At 36.0% G+C, this 27,359-nt stretch overlaps 1 protein-coding gene across 9 annotated transcripts in view; it reads left to right on the top strand.

The window, feature by feature from the left end:
- The window catches only part of PTPRK (protein tyrosine phosphatase receptor type K), a 571,143-nt gene that overhangs the window by 439,440 nt on the left and 104,344 nt on the right, over positions 1 to 27,359 (top strand). For all 9 annotated transcript variants that reach the window (XM_086707798.1, XM_086707791.1, XM_086707797.1 and 6 more), the window contains exons 8-11: positions 3,598 to 3,900; positions 9,652 to 9,761; positions 11,113 to 11,314; positions 15,109 to 15,214. In XM_086707798.1, coding sequence (XP_086563924.1) covers positions 3,598 to 3,900; positions 9,652 to 9,761; positions 11,113 to 11,314; positions 15,109 to 15,214 — 721 coding nt within the window. The remainder of the gene's footprint in view (positions 1 to 3,597; positions 3,901 to 9,651; positions 9,762 to 11,112; positions 11,315 to 15,108; positions 15,215 to 27,359) is intronic.

Raw genomic sequence — 27,359 nt, 5'->3', positions numbered from 1 at the left:
TTTGTTGTCTTAAACTCTCTACTAATTTCCTGAGTTACTTAGGTAAAATTTTTCCTTACTCCATCCAATGAAGTTATGTCATACATCTCTAGCACTGTTACATTTTTTAATTTGACTTTTACAAATAAATGTGTAACCTTTTTACCCATTCTTCTACTGTCACACCCCCACTTCTGGCAACCATCAATCTATCCTCTGAATCTATGAGCTTCATTCATTTTTTTCTTTTCTATTTTTAAATTTTTTATATATTCCACATATAAGAGAAAACATATGGTATTTGTCTTTGTCTGCCTGACTGATTTCACTTAGCATAATACCCTCAAGGTCCATTCATGCTGTCACAGATGTCAAGATTTCGTTATTTTTATGGCTGAGTAATATCCCACTGTACATATGTATATACACATGCACACTTTGGTGACTTCCATATCTTGGCTTTGTAAATAATGCTGCAATAAACATGGGGGTGTATGTGTCTTTCCAATGTTTTGTTTTCTTTGTATAAATACCCAAAAGTGGAATTGCTAGATCATGTGGTAGTCCTATTTTTGATTTTTTTAAGGAAACTCCATTCCGTTTCCCATGGTGGCTGCACTAGTTTCCATTCCCACCAACAGTGCCCAAGGGTTCCCTTTTCTCCACATCATTGCCAACACTTGCTATTTTTTCTTTTTGATAGCAGTCATGTTAATTGGTATGAGGTGATATCTCCTTATGTTTTTCATTTGCATTTCCCTGATGATTAATGATGTTGAGCATCTTTTCATGTACCTGTTGGCCATCTGTATTTCATCTTTGGACAAATGTCTATTCAGATATGCTGCCCACTTTTTAATCAAAAAAATCTTGTTTTGCTATTGAGTTACATGAGTTCTTTATATATTTTGGATATTAGCCCCTTATTAAATATGTGATTTGCAAGTATTTTCTCCCACTCAGTAGGGTGACTTCATCTTGTTGATTTCCTTTGTTGAATAGAAGCTTTTTGTTTAGTATTATGCAGCCCCACTTATGTGTTTTTCCTTTTGTTGCTTTTACTTTTTGTGTTTGATTTAAAAACTCATCACTAAGACCTATGTCAAGGGGTTTACTGCCTATATTTTCTTCTAGGGGTTCTATGGTTTCAGGTCTTATATTGAAGATTTTTATCTATTTTGAGTTAATTTTTGTATATGGTACAAAATAATGGTCCAGTTTCATTCTTTTTGTGTGGCTGTACAGCCTTCCCAACACCTTATATTAAGGAGACTGTTCTCTCCCCATTGTATATTCTTGGCTACTTTGCTGTAAATAATAGTTCGTATATGCATGGGTTGTTATTTCTGGGCTTTGTATTCTGTTCCATTGATCCGTGTGTCTGTTTTTGTGTCAGAAAGAAGTTGTTTTAATTACTATAGCTTTGTAATGTAATTTGAAATCAGGGAGCATGATGCCTCTTGCTTTGTACTTCATTCTTAAGATTGCTTTGGCTTTCCAGCGTCTTTAATGTTTATATACAAATTTTAAGATTGTTCATTCTATTTCTTTGAAAAATACCATTGGAATTTTGATAGTTATTGCCTTGAATCTACAGATTGCTTTGTATAGTATGGACATTTTAACAATATCAATTCTTCCAGTTCATGAGCACAGAAAATCTTACCATTTATTTGTGTCTTCTTCAATTTATTTTACACTTTTCTTTATGCTTTTAAAATTGTCTTAGAATGCAGAGCAAGTGCAAGTTGAACAGTGGGATAAAATGAAAAGAATGAAAGAGAGTGATGACTTGGAAATAGAGAAATTTATAAAGGGGGAAATTTCTGATTCAAAATAAGAGGTGTTTCAAGGATATAAGTAGTAGATTTAAAGGAAACCTGAAACAGAGCAGTAAATATCTATTGATGTTTGTTCTCATTACTTTATGGGAGATTTTCATTCATATACTCCCAAGTATTTTGGATAGAAATCCTACTTTGTTATTCTGGATATTCTGTCACAAAGTATGGCCTAACCTGAACATGACCCCTAAACTGCGTCAGGTTGCTACCTAGCAGACAGGAAGAAAGTTTATCTGGAATTTTAGGATGATACTGCCTACAACTGCCTGGTCATCTTTGTGGGCAGTGGTGCCAAAGAATGTGTTTTCAGTCTTACTGGACTGAACTGTATGTGTCATCACCTCACTCCCGTGCCTGGTGGGGAAATTGTAAGCATAGAGCTAAACATATAAAGAGACTTTTTTTAATGATTAGAAAGCCACAGTCTTTTTTTCTAGCCTACTTACAGGGCTTAATGTAAAACACGTAAAACAAAAGTGATAAAATAAGAAGACTGAATACTGTGATTCATCAGAAGACTGGCACACAGCATTTAAAACCTAACCATTGGATTCCACCAAGGATTAATTTGCATATATATGTATGTATTTTTGTACTTTTGAAGTTTTAAATGGCCACGAGAGTGTGTTTCAGATGGCACATATAATACATTGAACTGGAATCCCAGTTTGGGCTTGCCATCTGTATACCATGCTGATTATTTTTACAGAACTGAGATTTTAATCTCAAAAATGAAAATTTATAAAAACACCCAAATTGGGCTTTTTTGTATTATTTATTTTCCTTCTTTTTCTTCTACTGACTTCCATTTAGCAAGAGCATTGACTATTCTTAGTGAGTTAAGGAAGATACAAACAGGGCTTTGACCTTGGCCTTGACTTTAATCTCTTTGTCAAATCTATGTATTAAAGCTTTGCTCTGTGTTGGTTTGTTTACTATGTAGACTTTGCCATGGCCATGACTTTCATAGAGTAATTATTTTGATTAAGTTAGACGATTAAAGTTAGTCTTGCATGAGGAAAGAATACACTTGGGAAGCAGTGATGGATAGACTCCAGTCTTTAGAGTGTTTAGTTCTGCCAGCATTTTCCAGTTGAATGGAAATTCACCTCCCAGTTTGGTTTGGGTGACAGTGACTGGATTGTCAGACCTGAGTGCTTCCTAGAAAAAGATAGAAAGAGATCAAGAAGGATAGATGACAATGTGAATATCCACATGTGTTCTCACCATTTTTCTCAGATATTTTTCTGCTTTGATGAACAACATCATTACTGAGATAATAAATGTTAATTAATATCTGCATCACTTTTTGGTAAATGGTAGTTTAGTATTACAATTAGACTAATTAGTATACACCATAGCTTGGTGACATGACAAATCATAGAGCAGAACGTGTTGACTCTTATCCATTATGATATATTAGCTAATTCACTTGCTCAGTAATGACAAAAAAAAAAAGAGAGACAGGGAATTGGGCAGTAACAACAGCAGTAACCATAAAGGCATTGTGGCCACATTTTCAGAGTTTTGTTTTTCCGCCATGTTCCTGAGTACTATGGATTGCCAACATTTTACATTTCTTTTCCTATTGGTAAATCACAGCCCCTGACTGAAACTTTCAGGAATAAGACCAGGAATAAAAAAAGAAAATGACAATAAAAGATGACTTCTAAATTTTCCTAGGTTTACACATATGTCATGCTCAGTGTTTCATTTTGCCAAGATTATTCATTGGAAAGTTGACAGCTGTCTGCATCTTTGATTTATTTTTCAGAACCTATGCGAACCCCAAAGACTTTAAAGATTGCTGAGATACAGGCAAGACGCATTGCTGTGGACTGGGAATCCTTGGGTTATAACATTACTCGGTGCCACACTTTTAATGTCACTATCTGCTACCATTACTTCCGTGGTCACAATGAGAGCAAGGCAGACTGTTTGGACATGGACCCCAAAGCCCCTCAGCATGTTGTGAACCATCTGCCACCTTATACAAATGTCAGCCTCAAGATGATCCTAACCAATCCAGAAGGCAGGAAAGAGAGTGAAGAGACGATTATTCAAACTGATGAAGATGGTATGTTCATACTTCGTTATTTTAAAAAGAGGGAATTATATAACAGGATTATGTAATTGCTTACAGTTTTCCGTAGAGTAACCAAAATGGAATTGGATTCTGAAATCTGCTACGTGCTCTTAACGAGGTTAACTTTGAAAACAGTTTGTCTTTAACAAAAAAGCTTAATATTCTTCAGAGTAGCATCAAATACTAGCATCAAATACTAGATGAAATATCCCTGTAATGTTTTGTTTTTATACTTTAGAGAAATAACAACTACACCAAAGTTTAAATAAAGTTTTTCCTATCAACTGTACAAAAATAATTTTCACTGTTTGTGACACTGTATCATTTACCTATTGATTGATGAAATGCACTTGGTTAAAACTTAGTGTGTTTTTTTTTTTTTTGCATTTACAAACCAATAATAGCATCTTTCATTTTCCTTATTTTCCTCATATTCCTAATTTTCCTTAAAATTAGCACTATAGGGGCGCCTGGGTGGCTCAGTCGGTTGAGCGTCTGACTTCAGCTCAGGTCACGATCTCATGGTTTGTGGGTTCAAACCCCACATCAGGCTGTGTGCTGACAGCTCAGAGCCTGGAGCCTACTTCAGATTCTGTGTCTCCCTCTCTCTCTGTCCTTCCCCCACTTGTGCTCTGTCTCTGTCTCTCAAAAATAAATAAATGTCAAAAAAATTTTTTAATTGGCACTATTTACCTATTCCACTCATTTTTAGATGGATTTATGTAAGTTTAAATAGAAAAGAAGGTTGAAGTTTGTATCTTTAAGTCTAAATATTGATATTGACAAGTCATCATCTTTTATCCATTTTATTACCACCTAAGAAATTTAACTACATTATGTCCAATTTCTATGTGTGTTACTTCACAATGATTAAATAGTAGGGACAAACATTTATATTAATATTATAATATGTGCACATTTACTGTAGCATATAGTTTGTCATTAATGTTAATGAATATATTTCTTGATTCAACAAAAATGTGCCCTTCCCAAAAGTATGTACAAATGATGATATTCTGATAATAATAATAATGTATTATTTCAATGTAAGACGTTTCATTTTCAAAATTTACCATGATGAATGGAAGCATATAAGGGAAAAAGTGGGCTATTTAGTGAATGGAGGCAAAGATCAGCTGGGAGTGAGGAATCGTGAACTTTCAGTCCTGGCACTAATAACTGTTCCCTTACCCAATCTGTTTACTCCACTAGATTTCCACTTCTCATCTCTGTGTGAAAAGTTTAAATAAGATAATCTCTTAGGTTCCATCTCCTTCTAAACTTCTCCTTGAACAGCCTATCAATAGGGCCACAATTTTGTTTAGGTTTCAGAAAACAGGATGGAGTTCATACCCAAGTGTTTCCAATCTCCCTCAAGTTCTGATATCTCAGCTCAGATGTATGTTTTGATGCCTACCAACTATGAGACTGCCATAAGATAGGTCAATATACCACAGTTTCTAGAAGTTTCTCCTTATCACTTCAAGCTCTCTCACTCTGAAAAGTGGAAATGACCCAAGTTCATTCCATTATTTTTGTTGTAATAAAGGGAAGTGAGAGCTTTTCAACTTCATTTAGCTCAGATTTTGAAGGAAATGGTATTGTTCTAAAATTATGCATGGAGTTATTATTATATTCCTAAAATTTTCAAGGAATAAACCAAAGACTTCTTTATGATAATTGTACTTTTTTGTTTTTAAGGTAACCAAACATGATTACTTCAACTATCCTGCTTGAACTTGTACCTAATCGAAGCCTTAACAATATTTCAGACAACAAACCTTGCTTTAATAAGCACATAAGTGCTCATAAACTCCTACACACACACACACACACACACACACACACACAAAAGACACCCAACACATGATTGTGTAAGAAAGAATAATTAGCATAATTGTTTCATAGATGGATGAGAGAAATGGGAAGTCTAAGCTCAGATTCAAAAACTCTGAAAAATCTCTCATGTCATAAAGTTGGGTAAATATTAGAATGTCTCTTTACCCTAAATACCTTGTAACCCATGTTTTTAGTAATAAGAATGTGCTCACATATTGTATTGCCTACACTTAAAATTTTTTAAACTTGATTTATTAATTGATGATTTTAGACTCAGCTGCATTTGTACTTCAGCCAATCACCCTCTAATAATAATTCATTTTGATGCTATATTTTGGTATGGCCCTTATTTTGCCTGCCTTTCCCATAAACCAAAGAATGCAGACAGGCTCATGTAACTTTTTTATATTCCATTAAATTTTTAAATGCATTTTTGGGTGCACATACAACTAGATTAATAATTAGAAAGAGAATTGCAAAACAATCTTAAATTTTGCCCTAACTTCATCAGATTCATGACTGTGCTATTTATTTTATCTATCTAAGCAGTTTTATAAATGTAAAATGAAAATAAGTCTAATTTCAGTATTATTGCTTATCCTAGTTTTATTTCAACCTATGTTTTGAAGAATTTTTTATTGGATATAATGATATTGAATTGCATATTATTATTTCACAGGATGGTCATGAAGTCATTCTTTCTTCTGTGAGAATTTTTTTTCTTCTCTTTTGTTTTATATATAAAACTGAATGATTGAAGTACAAACTTTGTATAAAATATTTTCGAGGAACTCAGCCTTCAGAGCTGCTCATGTGAGCTCCAGTTTCTACATGGAGTATTTGATATGACTCAATGTTCCTGAGAGGGGGACAGAGTATCTAAATCATAATCTATTGTTGCAAAGATCGATGGGTTAAGATGATCTAATTAAGTCAGTCTTACTAAATTATTGCTGCCCTATATACATAGAAAAAGAATAAATTATCAACCATCTAATAAAAGAATATAATTTCATGAAAAGAATTCTAGGGGCATCCATAAATCATGAGAGCAAAGCTAAAATGATTTCCCACCAGAACCCTACGGTAGAATTTATATTTAATTTATTGCATACATTTTTTTAATGCATGGGTAGAATTTTTTGTATGAGATTTTGTTTTCATTTTTTATCCTAGCATTTATAAAAATCAATATTATGAAGTTAGCTCAGCAGTAAAGCTTGGTTTGGGGACAATTTTTGCTAATACATAGCTATTTTTAAATGTACATTTATTATATTTTAAAAGTCTGTAGTGCTTATTTAATATAACTTGCCCCACCCACATTTCATTTTTCCTCTCTCTTCCATTTTGAGAGTATCTTGTAAAGGACTTTATTATATGCAAAAAAAAAAAAAAAAAAAAGCTGAAATGGCTCTCAAATAAATCAGAAACAGGGGAATGAAAGTCAGCATTCTGTCTCCATTAAAAGTCGTTGATGTGGAAACGTGAAGTGAAATTCCCTGGAATATGAAGACGACCATGATGCTGGTCTTAGTAACTTCATGTTGTATTTACACAAATCAAAGTACATATAGACATTATATACAGACATTGGCTTCCTTCAAAGGTGGGGAGTTATTAAGTATAATTTGTCTGTGCCCCCTCCCTGACCCACCTGTTTATGTGTTTGTTTTGTAGTTCACCTAGGTGTAGGTCTTTCTCTTGTGCACTATACTAGTCCCAGTGCAAGGTCAGTAGCATGGTACTATCTTGGCCATAATTTTTCCACAAACTTTTCCCTCTTACAAATATGACCTGTGGGTAATTTCAGTGAATCCTGTTGACAAAAGAGAACCTATGTAAGTAGAGCAAAGAAACACACACATTCTAGGAAGGCTCCTCCTCAATTCTACCTCTCTTCAACGCAGAATTATGCAAACATTCTAAACTATCTCTATTGGTAAACAATTTGAAATACACCTACGCCATTTTCTAAAACTTTGGCCAAACGGTGTTTAATGAACGCAGGTAGTAATTATAATACCATCAAATGAACATTTTGTCACTAATTGGGGGTCTTGCCTCCTCCTACTGCTGATAGCCACCATCTATGAGCATTGTGGAAAGGTGAAGAAATGGTTTTTCTTAATTACAATCGTATGCTTTTTTCATTCTACTCAAAGGACATAAGAGCTAACCCTCTTGGAAAACAAACTAATGCCTGTGGCAGCCTCCTCTGCCTTGATAGACTGTATAGTCTGTGCCAACACTGTGGACCTGGGACATGTGGAGGTGGATGCCTTTGGTTAACTTCTCCCTAAGGCTTCAGCTGACAGAAGCATATACATTTCTTCTGAAGTCTAGTGCTGACATCTTTTCTGTTGATGGGTTTCTTTCTTTTATGTTTTTTTTTTCTTTCTGAATTTGTTATTAATGCACCAAATTATATTGGCTGTCCCAGAGGTCATAACATCATTCATCGCCTCCTTGTAGTCTGAAATAAATCTTCCTATTTTGACGTATCGTTCAGAATTTCTTGATGCTGCTAGCTACGATGCAGTGAATTCCTTTGATCCAGTGATTTTTAATTTATTTCAATCCTCACAAAATTGCTGTATACTTAGCAACTACATTTCTAGATAATGCCATGTGTGAAGTTCACTGAAACGTTAGATTAAGGAAAAATATTAATTAAAAACCATACTTGCCCAATATTGGGTCAATATTTCAAAAGAAAACCCCTTTTTTAAGCAAAGTAGGGTGGATATGATACATATTCAAACATCAGAGCAAGAAACTGATTATTTGTGTGAATAAATAGTAACTATGGATTTAGATAAAATACATAAAAGCAAATAGCAAAAGTATCTGATGTTTTACATTTTGTCAATAGAAGCTGACATGTTGCTCATTGCTGCCACTGGGTATTGTCAGTTATATGACATTTGCAAATAAGGTCTGGTCTGAAGGTTTCTTAGCTCTTGTCATACCTGGGGACACTTCAAAACTGGTTATGCTGATTGTTGAGTCCTAAACAAGTCTGATGTTATAAAATGGTTTGATGCTTAGGTTTACAAAAGGGAATTTCATTTAAAACACTGAAGCCATGATATTTGAACCTATTCATCTTTAAGTTTCTTAAAAATTGTAATAATCAATGCTGTCTTTTTAAGTTATAGAAATTTAATAAGTATGGCAATAAAAGTCATATTGACTATTAACAGAGATTTCAATTCAATTTTATTTTGATTTGGCTTTTAAGTCCAAGGAGTGATGGGGCACCTAGGTGGCTCAGTCCGTTAAATGTCCAACTTCGGCTCAGGTTATGATCTCACTGCTTGTGAGTTCAAGCCCCACATCAGGCTCTGTGCTAACCGCTCGGAGCCTGGAGCCTGCTTCAGATTCTGTCTCCGCCTCTCTGCCTCTTTCCTTCTCTCTCTCTGTCTGTCTCTTTCTCCCAAATATAAAATAAAACATAAAAAAAAAATTAAGTCCAAGGAGTGTTGATTATTATTATAATTCATTATTTAATGAAATGTGTTTATGGAGACACTTTAGGGGCTTATCCCTGAATATCTTTCAGGGAAATATAACTCTGTTCTTGAAACAAATTACAAATGAGATCTTCATGTTATTGGAGGTATACAACAGAGAAAACTATACTACACAATTTATTCAACCCTCCAAGGTGATAGAATATTCTTTTGAATAAAAATAACTTTGCAATTGTACATTTTCCACATTAGAAGTTTGTAGATTACTTTAAATTCCCATTTGTTTAAATCAGAAAACTAGTCACATAGCTTATATTTTTAAGGACACATTTTATTTATTTATTTTTCATTTGGCTTATATAGCTTACAGTATTTACTTTTTCTGTTTCTGATATAAGGATTATAACCAAAAATGTATATTTTGTAGTGCCTGGCCCTGTACCAGTCAATTCTCTTCAAGGAACATCTTTTGAAAATAAAATCTTCTTGAACTGGAAAGAACCTTTGGATCCAAATGGAATCATCACTCAATATGAGGTATTAGGAGAAGTTAATTGAAATGTGGGTTGACGGGGCGCCTGGGTGGCGCAGTCGGTTAAGCGTCCGACTTCAGCCAGGTCACGATCTCCCGGTCCGTGAGTTTGAGCCCTGCGTCAGGCTCTGGGCTGATGGCTCAGAGCCTGGAGCCTGTTTCCGATTCTGTGTCTCCGTCTCTCTCTGCCCCTCCCCCTTCATGCTCTGTCTCTCTCTGTCCCAAAAATAAAATAAAAAACGTTGAAAAAAAAATTTTTGAAATGTGGGTTGAAGGGAGAGTAAAAGGAAAAACTTAGAAAAATAATGGAAAATAAGTAAGAGAGGATTAGGAGACTAAAATCATTTTTAGTTCTCCCCTCTTTTAGTTTGCAAATTCCTTGATCCCAAAATTCAGTTTCAAAACAAATATTTTATAACACCTAGAATTTTCTAATTCTTAAAGTAAATGTGTGTTTTGTTGTTGTTGTTGTTGTTGTTTTAGGGACGCAAGATAGGCCTTTTCAAACAGACTTACTGATGGTTGTAAAGAATGAATTTTTATAAAATTAAGAAACTCACATTTTATACTGTAATTTAGGGGAGGCCAGTGAATGCCAATTGTTACAGAATAAAGGATCATTACCAAAAAAGGAAAATACATTATAAACCTGACTATTCCAGAGCTTCATCGCAATTTTGAACATAAATCATCATCTTATTTTTAAATATGAGAAACTAAAAAGAAGAAAAGATCATTTTAATTGCACAAATATGTTGTTCTGTTCCTGCATAGTCAGTGTTGATTCGAGCATAAAATATTTAAATTTCTAGTGGCTGCAGAGAGCATCACGGGAACCAGAATCACTAGTGCAGTCTTATAATTTGTGACTCTATTAGCATACTTGAATACTTACATGAAATTTGTTGTGTAACTCAGACAAAGTATAAGATGATGTTAGTTATAACAAACATTTGTTGAACGGTTTCTGTGTTTCATATACATTAAAATATATGATATATAGGTATATATATCCTATATGTATATAGGATTGTGTCTATGTGTGTTTTCATAGTTAAGTAAATTAATTTATCTTTTGATGCAAGAAAATAGATGTATATTGGTCCAGTCAGATGTTATAACTCTAGGTATATCTATAGATGGATGGATGGATGGATGGATGGACAGATGGACTGACATTAGATATGTAATGATAGTGAAATAACCATATCCAAATGAGAAGGAAGAGAAGTTTAAGAAAAATGGGATTCACTCCAGAGAGATGCCCTTGAATACTATCTTATTTAAAAGGGGTTTATTTAGATTATATTATGACTTATATTGGGTATGTAATAGGAAATATATTTCTTAAAACAGGTCAGCTACAGCAGCATAAGATCATTTGATCCTGCAGTTCCAGTGGCTGGACCTCCCCAGACTGTATCAAATTTATGGAACAGCACCCACCATGTCTTCATGCATCTGCATCCTGGAACCACCTACCAGTTTTTCATAAGAGCCAGCACAGTCAAAGGCTTTGGGCCAGCCACAGCCATCAATGTGACCACCAATATCTCAGGTATGCAGAGGAATAAAGTGCGAACAGGATTGGTTTATAATAGCACATCCTAGAGAATCATATGTATGCTGAGGGTAGTCGTCTCACTTATTAAATCTTTAATATAGCTAGTTATTCATGGTTGAAGGTTCTTTAAAGAATTATGTGAATATGGGTTATAATTGGTTATATGTCCAAACCTAAAAACATCTCAAATAATCACTTTTCATTGAAAGTGGTCTTTTTTAAAACGTTGTTTTATCTGAACTAGAAACATTTAAAAGTTCATTATAAATGCTAAAAGATTTATACTTTTAAGGAGTTCATAATTATCATGATATCAGATATCATAATAAGTGGATTTTATCCAAAGAATGATAGGAGATCTTTGATCTATTACAGTGCCACATTCCTTGTCACTCTCTTCCATTTTCCTTGACATCCTGGTATTTTTAAGCAAACATGAGCTGTTCTTTCTATTACAAATCTCACCTAAACTCATCTAAATTTCAGAATGGTGATGTGTGGGAGATTTGAAGTTGATAAGCATATACAGTTAAATTTCACATTATTTTATGCTCATAATTTCAGTTTGTAATGACTAGATTATTTACAGATGTAAATACAGATTTCCCCTCCAGTCAAGTCACCAGTTTAATCTGACTAAATTTGGCCACCAGTCAGCATTATAATATGCCCGAATTCTACATTAGCTTATGTAATGTGTTATCTTAGTTATTTAAGATTACTAAAATAAATACATTTTATATATGTAGCTGAAGAGTTAAATCTGAAAAACGAATGTGTTACAGGATCAACTACTTAATATATTAAAATACTGATGTTGAGTTCCTGCCTTTTTGTTCCTTTATGTTCATTTTCATTACAGTTCTACATAGCATATGTTGATAATACCTTATATTATAATACATCACTAAAAATGTCTACTGTTGTTCCGAATCTGTATCATTTGCATCAGAAGGAAGCTACATATTCTCTATTTTTTTGAAGTCTAGTTTCTATTTGGAAATGTTTTGAATATAAAACCTTAAAAATTTATATCATGAAAAATATTAGCTATTCCAATATGAGCTATTTGATTTATCTTATTCTAACAAAAAAAGAATTTGAGAATATCATCCATTATGTTAGAAAATAACAATGTATTAAATTTGCCAATTCACTCCCTGGTGGAACAATTCTAAATCATCAATTTAAAATATTGATTGAATCACTAGAAAAGATGACCTGGTGATATCACTGTACAGTGAAACAGGTTTCTTACCCTCTGGAATTAGCCACAGTGCTGCATTTGAGTCAAGATCTTTCACTAGAGATAGCTACAAAATTACATGAACTTGTAAAACAATGGACACTATTGAGAATCATAATTTATTATGGTTTAGACACGTGGTTTTTATTGAATAGAAAATTTATAGTTAAAGTCCAGAACACCCATGTAGCATTTTCTTTGAATTATTTAGCTGCCCAGTTTTACTTGAATCAACCTATGTACATGGGCACTTGAATTGGACTTTAAAAACTAGACTGCAATCACTGTGTCTTTGGAACGTGCAGTAATCAAACTAAAGCTAATAAAACGTATGGTTAGTGTAGTGCCCGGCATCATTTGAAATATTAAGGTAACTTCTTGTTATTTATCCCTTGAGTGCAGAAATTATATTCCTCAGCACTTTAAAAACACTTTAAATAAAAGTGAAATCAAGTTATTGGAGGCATGGTGTGTGTGTGTGTGTGTGTGTGTGTGTGTGTGTGTGTTTTAATACACACATATGTTATCCACATATGTCTACATATTGTACATATTTAATATCCATTGATTCTACTTCCTGAATAACTCTCAGGTAATTTGTCTCTTTCTGATTCTTCCTTTCCATCTGGACCGTATTTTAAACAGCTCATTGAAATATCTTTCCAAGCACTATCCTTGCCTTCAGACTTACCTTGCTTCATTGTATTTTTGGATTGATCTTTGTACAGCATGTATTTCCTTCCTAAATTTTTTCTTTTTTTTTTTTTTTTAATTTTTTTTTTCAACGTTTATTTATTTTTGGGACAGAGAGAGACAGAGCATGAACGGGGGAGGGGCAGAGAGAGAGGGAGACACAGAATCGGAAACAGGCTCCAGGCTCTGAGCCATCAGCCCAGAGCCCGACGCGGGGCTCGAACTCACAGACCGCGAGATCGTGACCTGGCTGAAGTCGGACGCTTAACCAACTGCGCCACCCAGGCGCCCCAATTTTTTCAAAATCTAATATATTGTATTCAGTAGGATAAAGCCCAAACATCCATACATAATTAGCATTTGTATCCCTTAATTTTATGGCTTCTCTCATCCTCCACTCCTACTCATAGTCCAAAGTTCCAGGCCTACCAGACTGCTTGTAGCTGTCAGAATGCAGTGTCCTTTCATGTGATGACATGTTCAGATATTCTGTTTCCTGTCTCAGGCATTGTATTGACTACTTTCTTGTCCTGATGAGTTTGTACTGTTCTTGTGACATTCAACTCAAGCATCCTCTGAATCCTGAAGTTGTCTTTGTTTTGTTTTTCTGACTCCCCATGCTAGTTTAGACTAGTGGTTTAGTTTAGATTAGTGGTTCTCCCAAGTGTGGTCCATAGACCAACCGCATCAACATCACCTGAAAACTTTCTAGAAATGCACGGTATCAGGCTCCTCCCTGGACCTACTGAACTAGAAACTCTAAGGGAAAAGGCATCAATCTGTTTTAAGAAGTTCTCCATGGGCTTCTGATCTGACTAGTTTGAGAGCTACTGTTTTAACAAATGAACTGACTCTTCTTTTAGTCACCTAAAATTTTGTTATAGTTTTTTGTTGTTGTTGTTTATGAGATTCTCATTCTTGGTAAATATGAATCTCTACTTTCAACTCTACACATATCAGAGACCGTGTTTTATTTGTCTTTATACTTATAGCACTAAAAAAAATTGACACAATGTATATATTCAGTAAATGCTCAGTGAATGAATGAAATACTTTGAAATTTGTATTGGATGCCATCTATTATCAGTTTCTCTGAGAGTGTACACATTTCACCTGTTATGTCCTCCCTAAAACATCTTTCTGTGTAGAAATAACCAAAAGCCATTTGAGGTTACTTTTTCACCCAGTTCAAGATTAGGGAGCCCTCTCCCCCACCCAAAATATTATCAAATATTTTGAAAATTTATAAGTTTCTTCTTCTCAAGAATTTGGCAACGAATGCACTAGTTAATGCTAAATACAAACTAAGGTTCCTATTCCCATTCATCACACTGCCTTGATATGTTTCTGTTGTGGCCCCAGTGGTGAAAGCAGTCCAGATACTAACACTGGGCCATTCCACAACCTTTAGATCGTATACAGCACCACCTCACCAGTTAGCCTCTGGCTCACTTCTTGCCATTTCCGTCTCTACATCTCCGTGTGCAAGCCCCTTACCCAGAGTCCCCAGAGTCGACGCTGTTCACATCACTTCCATGCCATCAATGCTGGTTTCAAGGTCCCAGGAAACTAAAAGCTAAAGCCCCTTCACAAAAGGTTTGGAGTGTGTGTCCAAGTCACCAGATGATCATTTAAATTTCAATAACAAACCGTGGGCTTCATATCTTCTGCTGCCTATACTCCCAGGGTTAACATCCAGTTATGTATGGTATTCTACAAAATAAAGTACATTTCAGAAAATTAAATAGGAAATTTATTTTCCCCCATTCAGGATCATTTATTCATCCTGAACTATGATATAATTCTTTTAATTGACTGAAACTTTTCCCCCTCATCAATCACTTACCAGCTCCAACTTTACCGGACTATGAAGGAGTCGATGCCTCTCTCAATGAAACGGCCACCACAATAACTGTATTGTTGAGACCAGCACAGGCCAAAGGGGCACCAATCAGGTAAGTGGGAAAAGAATAATAAGAATAGGGAAAAACAGCAATAGGAAAGCTGTTTCTCATAGCTGCTTAGCGGTCGATATAGTGGTTCATTTCTAAGAGATGTTCATTTGATGATAACTGTCAGAGGTTTTATTTTTTTTTTGTTTTGTTTTTGTTTGTTTTTCATTTGGACAAAGCCTGCAGATAGACTTTTAAGAATAAAATTCTAAGGGCGTTTTTGAGACATTCATGCACTGAATCATTCTCTGTACTGTTTGATATAAGAGCACTGCTCTTTGATTTTTATTTTCCTCTAGTCCCATTTCATTCCACTTCCTCTGTCGGTATCTATAGAATATGGGCTTTGAAGGTATTTGTCAGAAATAGAATGAGAAAATAACTCTTATCCAATGCATTATTAAATGTGTTACGAATAATTTCATATGAGTGATTGAAAAATAGGAAGCTTTGAGGAAATAAAAGGAGATTAGTTTTAATGAATGCAGCTTATCGGGAATTGTTGCTTATCAGGAATTCCGTAGTAAATATTAAAATTCAATTTGCCATTTCCTTGATCTATCCACCATTAAAATCTCCCATATTACTCTCATCTTGCAGAAAGCTATGAGCCATGTTTTTTTCAGGGATTCGGATTATTCCAATGATTTTAATTCTTCACATTTGTAATTAGATAAGTGACCAAAAGTTAAGCAAATTTCCATGGGAAACTTGTAGATTTTGTGGATACTTTTATTTTTATGCTTCTATTGAGAAATAAGTCAAGGCACGGAAATCAGTGCAGATATGTCATAATTGGTTCATCTCAAGTCGCTTACATGTTCATTAAGAAAATAAAGTTAATCTTTGCTCCATGTATAAAATAAACACATTTCACCTTCTGAGCACATAGGAACCATTCAGACAAATCTGTATCAATGGAAAGGAAGACTTTTTAATTTAAAAAATTAATAAAAGAAATTGAGTCCATAGGAAAACTCCATTTTTTGTCTTGCTAAAAATCATGGGAAAACCATGCCTGAGAAAAGGAGAGATGACTGAATACACTTGTCATGTAAACACTTGAGAAACACGGGCTACTTGAAAATGTAAAGTACATATATAGTGCTATTCATGAATCAATGATCTGTGAGTGAGTTTGATTGCTGATCCAGAGGAGAAAGAGAAAATGCCTGCATTCAACATCTTTTTCTATTGACAAGTAATCAGGGTCATTCACATGTTCCTACCTGTGATAAAATTTACTTTCTAGGTGTTCAGTTCTGTTACTGTTGTTTAAATGAGCTACCGGGTACTTGCATTTATCTTTGAAGAGTTAGATATTTGAGTGCATTCAGCCTTACTTAATGTAAGTTGCACACACCGTGTGTAATTATTATTGCCTCACCAGGCTACATAATGTAGCTTTCATTAGCTCTCTCTTCATTTAATCAATTTATTGCACAAACATTAACTGACCATGTATTATGTGCCTGGCACTGTGCCAAACATTATTTGTAAATCAAAGACACAATGATCCCAACAGAACACACAGCCTGTGCCCAGTTTCATCATAAACAATCAAAGGAGTCTGCAGCCTTGTAAATCCTTTGGTCATAATTGGTGTTAAGGAATTTTGTTGAATTTGTAAGTATGTTATAAAAAGCATGCTTGGAAAGCAAAAACATTTCTTCTACTTTATTTACATTATTACAAAATTTCTAATTTCCAAAAATTCATGTAGTCTGAACTAGGGTTTATGCAAAATAATCTTTGATAATCCTGTATCCTCTTTCTCTGACACAGAAATGTGCCTCTTTGTGTTTGTTGGGAAGCCATTTCTCCTTTTCTGGAATTGAGCCCAGTGGCTGAAAACTACAACTTTTACAGTATAGGAGATTAATACTCAAAAAAAATAATTTACAATAAGAATACTATAAGAAGAAATAATTAAATGATACATAAACAAATAACAACTATATTAAAAGAATGTTACTGGCAGGAAAAAAAATCTGTTTCCCAACTAATATTCTGACCCCACTGTGTCCATGTTTTTTTTTTGTTTTTAATGACTTGTCCAGCTATCTGGGGACACGGATAGGTGGGGATCAGGTGGCAGGACCAGACTGGCTAGTCTGCAATTTGGCCTCAGAAGAAGCCTGGTTCCTTTGCTTTTTAAATCTTCCCAGGAGATGATTCTGTCTTCTTTCCTCTGACCACATTCTTACCTTTGATATTGCTACCAGTAACTGGAACCTTATCTCAAGGTATATCTTGTCCAGTGCTTTAATGTCTTTGAAAATGAGGACCCAAGTTGATGTAATCAATTTTCATAGCACTGTATTTATGTCTAGGACGTCAAGTCTTTGATTGGATTCTTTAAAGTATTTGACTCTTCTGCTAGATTCTTTATTTATGTCAGGCTATTAGAATTCCTTATATGCTAATGCTTGTTGCCATTCCACACTGTATATGGCCCATCTTCTCCCCTCCTATTAAAAGCCAGACCTATTTACCACCTAGCTAAACCTCCCAAGAGCATCCGTCCATTAGTTTTTTCTGCTAAATCAGCCCCTAAACACTAGGTTCTATCTTTCCCTACTTTACCATATTACTAGCCTGTGCCAGACTGCATTTTCCCATCCAGTTGCCCCAACTCCAGTGGAAATATCTGAGTTGTTCTGCTCTGTTCTTCGTAATGTCAAACAGACTCCAATTCCTAAAGCCTCTATCATAGCACCTTGTTATATAGAGTTTGTACATGTAGTTTAGTTTAGTGTTATCAAGAAAGCTAAAGTTACAAATGGTTTTTATAAATTTATTGATTCCAATAACATTCAATATGCACCAGCGGCTGATGGATAATTGGAATAGAAATCCACCTAAGGCAATTTAGTGTGTGTCCTCCACTGGGAATGACAGACTCATAAAGCAATGAATGATGACAACACAATATGATAAGTGAAATGACAGCAGTTAGAAAAGGTGGTACTGGAGCAGAGTTTTGAAGAATGGGCTCAGCCAAGGGTCACTTTTGACAAGAGGGGAGAGGTTGCTGAGAAAAGAAGGGCCAATGGTCTTCTTGAAAAATTACAAAGCAAATGATTGGATATGTGATATAATGTGGTGCATTCCAGAACTGCAAGTAGCTCAGATCCTTGAGAGGGAAGGGTGTGTGGGAAAAGAGAGGTTGGAGAAATAAGCAGGGACCAGAGGGAGAAGCTGTTTAGTGCCAGTCCAAAAACTGAAGGTGGCCACAGAAGGACTGTAAGCACAAATTGTTATGAGCAATGTTATGTTCTTGGAAAGATCATTCTGATAGAAACATAGGGAATGGACTGGGAATAGACCAGACTGAAAGCAAAAGGGTCCCAGTGGGAAGTGCTATCGGACGGACCACATTAATTAAGATAGAAGTGATGGAAATGTATGTGATACTTACACACAGTTTTACAGACATAGGAGATGTAAAGCTTTGATGAGCAGAGAAAGGAATGGAGACTAGGTGAGAGATGAGAGTAGTTTTTATTTTACAAGTGGTAGCAGAGCAAAAAGTCATCCAAGAATTCAAGGTATTTTTTGAGGTAATATTAAGTAATAACAAATGTTTTCATTTGTTGTATTTGATTGCTACCCCAAATGAAAAAGAAGGCATGCTCTCTCTTTGGAATGAGTTCTTTTGTGTATTAGAAATTATAGGGGTGCCTGGGTGACTCAGTTGGTTCAGTACCCAACTCTTGACTTTGGCTCAGGTCATGATCTCAGGGACATGAGATCGAGCCTTGTATCAGGCTCCACGCTGGGCATGGAGACGGCTTACGATTCTCTCTCTCTCTCTCTCTCTCTCTCTTTCTCTCTCTCTCTCTCTCTGTCACACACACACACACATACACACACAAAGAAAAATTACAATATTTGTTATATAATTTTTGTATTTCTTTCTAAAGTTGAGATATACAGAACAAATAATGTCCACCCTAGTGAAAAATCCTGTTCTAAATAATGCAGCACTCAGTATCACCAACCACTTTGTTCTTCTGTTACCCTTAAGACTGTGTCTATACACTAATGTCAACATGGGCAGTGCAATTCTGATGGTTTTTTGACAAAATTATTTCTGAATATATAATTATTCTAAAGTCTGAAAGTTGCCATCTGACTTACCTACACCTTTGAATCTCCTTATCGACTTTTTAAGATCTATCCCTAAAACTGGCATCACTTGACAATCATTAGTATGATTGGCAGAATAAATATTACCCACATTTGGAACCAACTCTCTAGAATGCATAATTTGTTTTCTCTTTTTTTTCTAAAACATTTTCTATTCTTGATGAATGGATTCAAATTGTAGCCTGAATGATATAATTATAAATTATAATGCATAGAATGTCCCACTTATTAAAAGATTGACCCAATGTAGCTGTGTTTCCAAATAATGAACATTGCAGCAACATATTACAAAAACCCAGGGAAGAGTTCTTCAGTGATGAACTCAGCTTATTGTAAGATGTAATAAATGAATGTGTATTTAACTGCAGCATTTTCCAAATATAAGCTATTTTAAGCTGGTAGGAATCTACATATTATAGGGTAACTAAATATTTATTTTGTAGGTAAAACCTAATTTTTCATTTTAATTTATTGTTTCTTGACAAAGAGAGTATATGTGTGCATGCGTCTGCACACAACAGGGGAAGGGCAGAGGGATAGAGAATCTTAAGCAGGTTCCACACCCAGCGTTGAGACTGACTTAGGGCTCAATCTCATGACCCTGAGATCTCCACCTGAGCCAAAATCAAGAGTCTGATGTTTAACTGACTGAGCCACCCAGTCTCCCCAAACCTAATTTTTCATTTTAAAAACATTAACTACAATGTATTCTTAATTAGGTAATTAGGAGATAGTCATGAAATATAGTCAAAATCACCATTTTGTTGCATTCACTCTGCAAAACAGTATGGCGGTCCTCAGAAAGGTAAAAAATAGAATTACCCTATGATTCAGCAATTGCACTAGTAGTATTTACCCAAAAAATACAGAAATACTAACTCAAAAGAATACATGCAGCCAATGTTTATAGCAGCATTGTCTGTAGTAGCCAAACTATGGAAATAGCCCAAGTGTCCATTGACTGATAAATGGATAAAGAAAATGTGGTATTAAAAAAAGATGTGGTAGGGAGGAGCCAAGATGGCGGAACAGCATGAAGTTTTTTTGTGTCTCACGTCCATGAAATACAGCCAGATCAACACTAAACCATCCTGCACACCTACAAAACTGATCTGAGAATTAACACAACAATCTTCACAACATGAACCACAGAATTCTGCAGGTACATGGTGCAGAGAGGTGTACTGGGAGAGAGAGAAGCCATGGAGGTGAGGGCGCCGTTTTTGCATGGGGAGAGAGGATGGAGACAGGGTGGAGGGTTGGAGGGAGAATACGGGAAAAGAACCCCCCCCACATAGGAGCTGGAGAGAAAGTGGAAAAGTGGAAACAGCCACAGGGACTAAACTAAAAAGGGAGAAAGGAGAAAGGACAGGGTTTAAATTCCATTTAGACTCTATAAACAGCAGGAGTGCAGAGTCTAAAACTCCGCAGCTCAATACCTGGCAGTGCTCTGGTGAGAAGGGCAAATCTCCAGGAGCAGAGTGAAGTCTGGGCATCTTTGGGCCACATGGAAGAGGCGGTTTCCCTGCTGGGAGGACACCTGGTAGAGGCTGTGTGGCTCCCCCAAAGGCAAAGGCCCCAGTGGACCCGGGAGAACAAGCACATTCACTGGTGCTAAAACAAGGTTGCTGGGGGTGAAGCCTGTGCCAGATGTGTGTTGTGATTTTCCATAACCTCTGAAAGGCTGCTGCTACATGATCTCATGAACTTTTTCTGGGATGGGCTGACACTCAGATGCAGTCTCTGGGCATCAGCATCAGCACAGTCCTGTAAACATTCCTGGGTCCAGCTGGCACCCAGCCATTGCTTGGTGAGACCCTCCCACAGAGGGGCAAAATGGGTCAAAGCCTCAGTTCCTCAGAAATAAAGGGTCAGGTAAAACAGCCACATCTGAGATAAAACTCAGGAGGGAGTTACAGCCTGGGGCTTGGTCATGGACTGTGTAAAAGTGGGGAGTGGACAGAAGCCAAAGACAAAGGACAGGTGTGCAATTGCTGATTGGGGAGAACAAAGTTCCTATACTAGAGACTGGGTGGCTGGGTGATGCCATTATCACCACTCCCGTGCATGTGCATAGGCACCTACAAGCGCCACAACAATCTACCCCAGTATGCTAAGCAGCACTATCCAGTGGAGAACGGAGCCATTACTCTAAGCCCCGCTCAACTGGGCCAATCTCACTCTTCAGGAACATGAATCTCTCCACCTGCTTAGTTTATGGACTATAAAGCACTTCATAGTTTGAATTCAGGGAGAAAGCAAAGCAATTTCAGTCATATTTCAGTCTGTTCACCAGTCGATCTATTCAATTTTCTTTTTTTTTTTTCTTTTTCCTTTTTTCGTTTCTTCTCTTTTATTAAAAACATTTTGGGGCGCCTGGGTGGCGCAGTCGGTTAAGTGACCGACTTCAGCCAGGTCACGATCTCGCGGTCCGTGAGTTCGAGCCCCGCGTCGGGCTCTGGGCTGATGGCTCAGAGCCTGGACCCTGTTTCTGATTCTGTGCCTCCCTCTCTCTCTGCCCCTCCCCCGTTCATGCTCTGTCTCTCTCTGTCCCAAAAAAATAAATAAACGTTAAAAAAAAAAAAAATTTAAAAAAAAAAAACATTAATCTTTTCTACTTTTTTTTACTTTTGTGTAAATTTTTTCAAATTCTATTTTACTTCCATCATTTCATTTTATTCTACTTAAATGTATTTATTTTTTCAAATTTTCAAATGATTTCCTTTTTTTTTCTTTCCCCTTTTTCTCTATCAAGCCCTTTTCAACACATAGACCAAAACACACCTAGGATCTAGCATCATTTACTTGATTTTTTTTTTGTATGTGTGTTTTGTTTTTAATTTTTTCATTTTAATTTTTTTTATTTTAATTTTTACCTCATTAATTCCTTTTCTCCCTTCAAAATGACAAAGTGAATGAATTCACTCCAAAAGAAAGAACAGGAGGAAACGACAGCCAGGGATTTAACCAACACAGTTACAAGTAAGATATCTGAACCAGAATTTAGAATCATGATAATAAGAATACTAGCTGGAGTTGAAATAGATTAGAATCCCTTTCTGTGGAGATAAAAGAAGTAAAAGCTAGTCAGGATGAAATAAAAGATGCTATAACTGAGCTGCAATCTCAAATGGATGTCAGGGCAGCAAGGATGAATGAGGCAGAACAGAGAATCAGTGATATAGAGGACAAACTTATGGAGAATAATGAAGCAGAAGAAAAGAGGGAGACTAAGGCAAAAGAGCACAATTTAAGACATAGAGAAACCGGTGACTCATTAAAAAGGAGCAACATCAGAATCATAGGGGTCCCAGAAGAGGAAGAGAGAGAAATAGGGGTAGAAGGGTTATGTGAGCAAATCATAGTGGAAAACTTTCCTAACCTGGGGAAAGACACAGACATCAAAATCCAGGACGCACAGAGGACTCCCATTAGATTCAACAAAAACCGACCATCAACAAGGCATAGCATAGTCAAATTCACAAAATACTCAGGCAAAGAAAGAATCATGAAAGCAGCAAGGGGAAAAAAGTCCTTAACCTACAAGGGAAGATAGATCAGGTTTGCAGCAGACCTATCCACAGAAACCTGGCAGACCAGAAAAGAGTGGCAGGATATATTCAATGTGCTGAATCAGAAAAATATACAGCCAAGAATTCTTTATCCAGCAAGGCTGTCATTCAAAATAGAAGGAGAGATAAAAAGTTTCCCAGACAAACAAAAATTAGAGTTTGTGACCACTAAACCAGAACTGCAAGAAATTTTAAGGGGGAGGCTCTGAGGGGATAAAAGATGAAAATTAATTAATTAATTAATTAATTAATTAATACCAAAAGCAGCAAACACTAGAAAGAACTAGAGAACAACACCAGAAAATCCAACTCTACAAGCAACATAATGGCAATAAATTCATATGTTTCAGTACTCACTCTAAACGTCAATGGACTAAATGCTCCTATCAAAAAACATAGTGTAACAAAATGAATAAGAAAACAAGATCTATCTATATGCTGTTTATAAGAGACCCACTTTAGATCTAAAGGCACCTTCAGATTGAACGTAAGGGGATGAAGAACCATCTATCATGGTAATGGTCAACAAAAGAAAGCCAGAGTAGCCATACTTATATCAGACAATCTAGACTTTAAACTAAAGACTGTATCAAGGGATGCAGAAGGGCATTATATCATAATCAAGGTGTCTATAGACCAAGAAGACCTAACAATTGTAAACAGTTATGCACCAAATGTGGAAGAACCCAAATATAAAAATCAATTAATCACAAACATAAAGAAACTCATCAATAGTAATACCATAATAGTAGGAGACTTCAACACCCCACTGACAGCAATGGACAGATCATCTAATCAAAAAATCAACAAGGAAGCAATGGCTTGGAATGACACACTGGACAAGATGGACTTAACAGATATGTTCACAACATTTCATCCTAAAGCAGCAGAATATGCATTCTTCTCCAGTGCACATGGAACGTTCTCCATAATAGACCACATACTGGGACACCCCACTGACAGCAATGGACAGATCATCTAATCCAAAAAATCAACAAGGAAGCAATGGCTTGGAATGACACACTGGACAAGATGGACTTAACAGATATGTTCACAACATTTCATCCTAAAGCAGCAGAATATACATTCTTCTCCAGTGCACATGGAACGTTCTCCATAATAGACCACATACTGGGACACAAATCATCCTCAACAAGTACAAAAAGATCAAGATCATACCGTGCATCTTTTCAGACCATAATGCTATGAAACTCGAAATCAACCACAAAAAAAATTTAGAAAGGTAACAAATACTTGGAGACTACAGAACATCCTACTAAAGAATGAATGGGCTAACCAAGAAGTTAAAGAAGAAATTAAAAAGAACACAGAAGCCAATGAAACTGATAACACCACAACCCAAAACCTCTGGGACTCAGCAAAGGCGGTCATAAGAGGAAAGTATATAGCAATCCAGGCCTTCCTAAAGAAGGAAGAAAGATCTCAGATACACAACCTAACTTTACACCTTAAGGAGCTGGAAAAAGGACAGCAAATAAAGCCCAAGACCAGCAGAAGACAGGAAATAATAAAGATTAGAGCCAAAATTAATGCTATCGAAACCAAAAAAACAGTAGAACAGACCAATGAAACGAGAAGCTGGTTCTTTGAAAGAGTTAACAAAATTGATAAACCACTGGCCAGTTTGTTTAAAAAGAAAAAGGAAAGGACCCAAATAAATAAAATCAATAATGAAAGAGGAGAGATCACAACCAACACAACAGAAATAAAAACAATAATAAGAATATTTAAAAACAATAATAAGAATATTATGAGCAATTATACACCAATAAAATGGGCAATCTGGAAGAAATGGACAAATTCCTAGAAACATATGCACTACCAAAACTGAAACAGGAAGAAATAGAAAATTTAAACAGAACGATAACCATAAAGAAATCGAATTAGTAATCAAAAATCTCCAAAAAACAAGAGTCCAGGGCCAGATGGCTTTCCGGGGGAATTCTGTCAAACATTTAAGGAAGAGTTAACACCTATTCTCTTGAATGTGTTCCAAAAACTAGAAATGGAAGGAAAACTTCCAAACTCTTTCTGTGAAGCCAGAATTACCTTGATTCCAAAACCAGACAGAGACCCCATTAAAAAGGAGAACTGTAGACCAATTTCCCTGATGAACATGAATGCAAAAATCCTCAACAAGATATTAGCCTACCGGATCCAGCAATACATTAAAAAAATTATTCACCACGCCAATTGGGATTTATACCTGGGATGCAGGACTGGTTCAATATCTGCAAAACAATCAATGTGATTCATCACATCAATAAAATAAAGGACAAGAACCATATGATCCTCTCAATAGATGCAGAGAAAGCATTTGACAATATACAGCATCCTTTCTTGATAAAAACCCTCAAGAAAGTAGGGATAGAAAGATCATACCTCAAGATCATAAAAGCCATATATTAAAGACCCAAGCTAATATCATCCTCAATGGGGAAAAACTGAGAGCTTTCCCCCTAAGGTCAGGAACAAGACAGGGATGTCCACTCTCACCACTGTTATTCAATGTAGTATTGGAAGTCTTAGCCTTTGAGATCAGACAACACAAAGAAATAAAAGGCATTCAAACCGGCCAGGAGGAGGTCGAACTTTCACTCTTCTCAGATGACATGATACTCTATATGGAAAACCCAAAAGATTCCACCAAAAAACTGCTAAAACTGATTCATCAATTCAGCAAAGTTGCAAGATATAAAATCAATGCTCACAAATTGGTTGCATTCCTATACACCAACAATGAAACAACAGAAAGAGAAATCATGGAATTATTCCCATTTACAATTGCATCAAAACTCATAAAATACCTAGGAATAAATCAAACCAAAGAGGTAAAAAATCTATACATTTAAAACTATAGAAAGCTTATGAAAGAAATTGAAGACATAAAAAAATGGAAAAATATTCCATGCACCTGGGTAGGAAGAATAAATATTGTTTAAATGTCGATACTGTCCAAAGCAGTCTACATGTTCAATGCAATCCCTATTAAAATAACAGCAGCATTCTTCACAGAGCTAGAGCAAACAATCCTAACATTTGTATGGAACCAGTAAAGGCCCTGAATAGCCAAAGCAATCTGGAAAAAGAAAACCAAAGCAGGAGGCATCACAGTCCTGGACTTCAAGCTGTACTACAAAGCTGTAATCCTCAAGACAGTATGGTACTGGCACAAGAACAGACACTCAGATCAATGGAACAGAATAGAGAACCCAGAAATGGACCCACAAATATTCGCCGACTAATCTTTGGCAAAGCAGGAAAGAATATCCAATCGAATAAAGATAGTCTCTTTAGCACGTGGTTCTGGGAAAACTGGACAGAATGAACCTGGACCACTTTCTTACACCACACACAAAAATAAACTCAAAATGGATGAAAGACCTAAATGTAAGGCAGGAAGCCATCAAAATCCTCGAGGAGAAAGCAGGCAAAAACCTCTTTGATCTTGGCCACAACAACTTCTTATTCACCACTTCTCCAGAGGCAAGGGAAACAAAAACAAAAACGAACTATTGGGACCTCATCAAAATAAAAATCTTCTGCACAGCAAACGAAACAATCAGCAAAACTAAAAGGCCACCAACAGAATGGGAGAAGATATTTGCAAACAACATATCAGATAAAGGGTTAGTATCCAAAATCTATAAAGAACTTATCAAACCCAACACCCAAAAACCAAATGATCTAGTTAAGAAATGGGCAAAAGATATGAATAGACACTTCGCCAAGGAAGATATCCAGATGGCCAACTACCACATGAAAAAATTTCCACATCACTCATTATCAGTGAAATACAAATCAAAACCACAATGAGATACCACCTCACACCTGTCAGAATGGCTAACACTAACAACTCAGGTGACAACAGGTATTAGTGAGGCTGCGGAGAGAAAGGATCTCTTTTGCATTGCTGGTGGGAATGCAAACTGGTTCAGCCACTCTGGTAAACAGTATGGAGTTTCCTCAAAATATTAAAAATAGAACTACCCTGCAACCCAGCAATTGCACTACTAGGTATTTATCCAAGGGATACAGATATGACGTTTCAAAGGGACACATGCACCCCAATGTTTATAGCAGCACTATCAACAATAGCCTAAGTATGGAAAGATCCCAAATGTCCATCGATGGATGAATGGATAAAGAAGATGTGGTGTATATATACAATGGAGTATTACTCGGCAATCAAAAACAAATGAAATCTTGCCATTTGCAACTATGTGGATGGAACTAGAGGATATTATGCTAGGCGAAATTAGTCAGAGAAAGACACATATCATATGACTTCACTCATATGAGGACCTTAAGACACAGGACAGATGAACATAAGGGAAGGGAAGCAAAAATAATATAAAAACAGGGAGGGGGCAGAACATAAGAGACTCTTAAGTATGGAGAAC

The sequence above is a fragment of the Puma concolor genome, chromosome B2, assembly GCF_028749965.1.
Source record: "Puma concolor isolate L17-30 chromosome B2, mPumCon1.1.hap2, whole genome shotgun sequence".
In the NCBI taxonomy this organism is placed as follows: domain Eukaryota; kingdom Metazoa; phylum Chordata; class Mammalia; order Carnivora; family Felidae; genus Puma; species Puma concolor.
The sequence above is the reverse complement of the archived record's forward strand: the minus strand, read 5'-3'. Positions and strand labels throughout refer to the sequence as shown.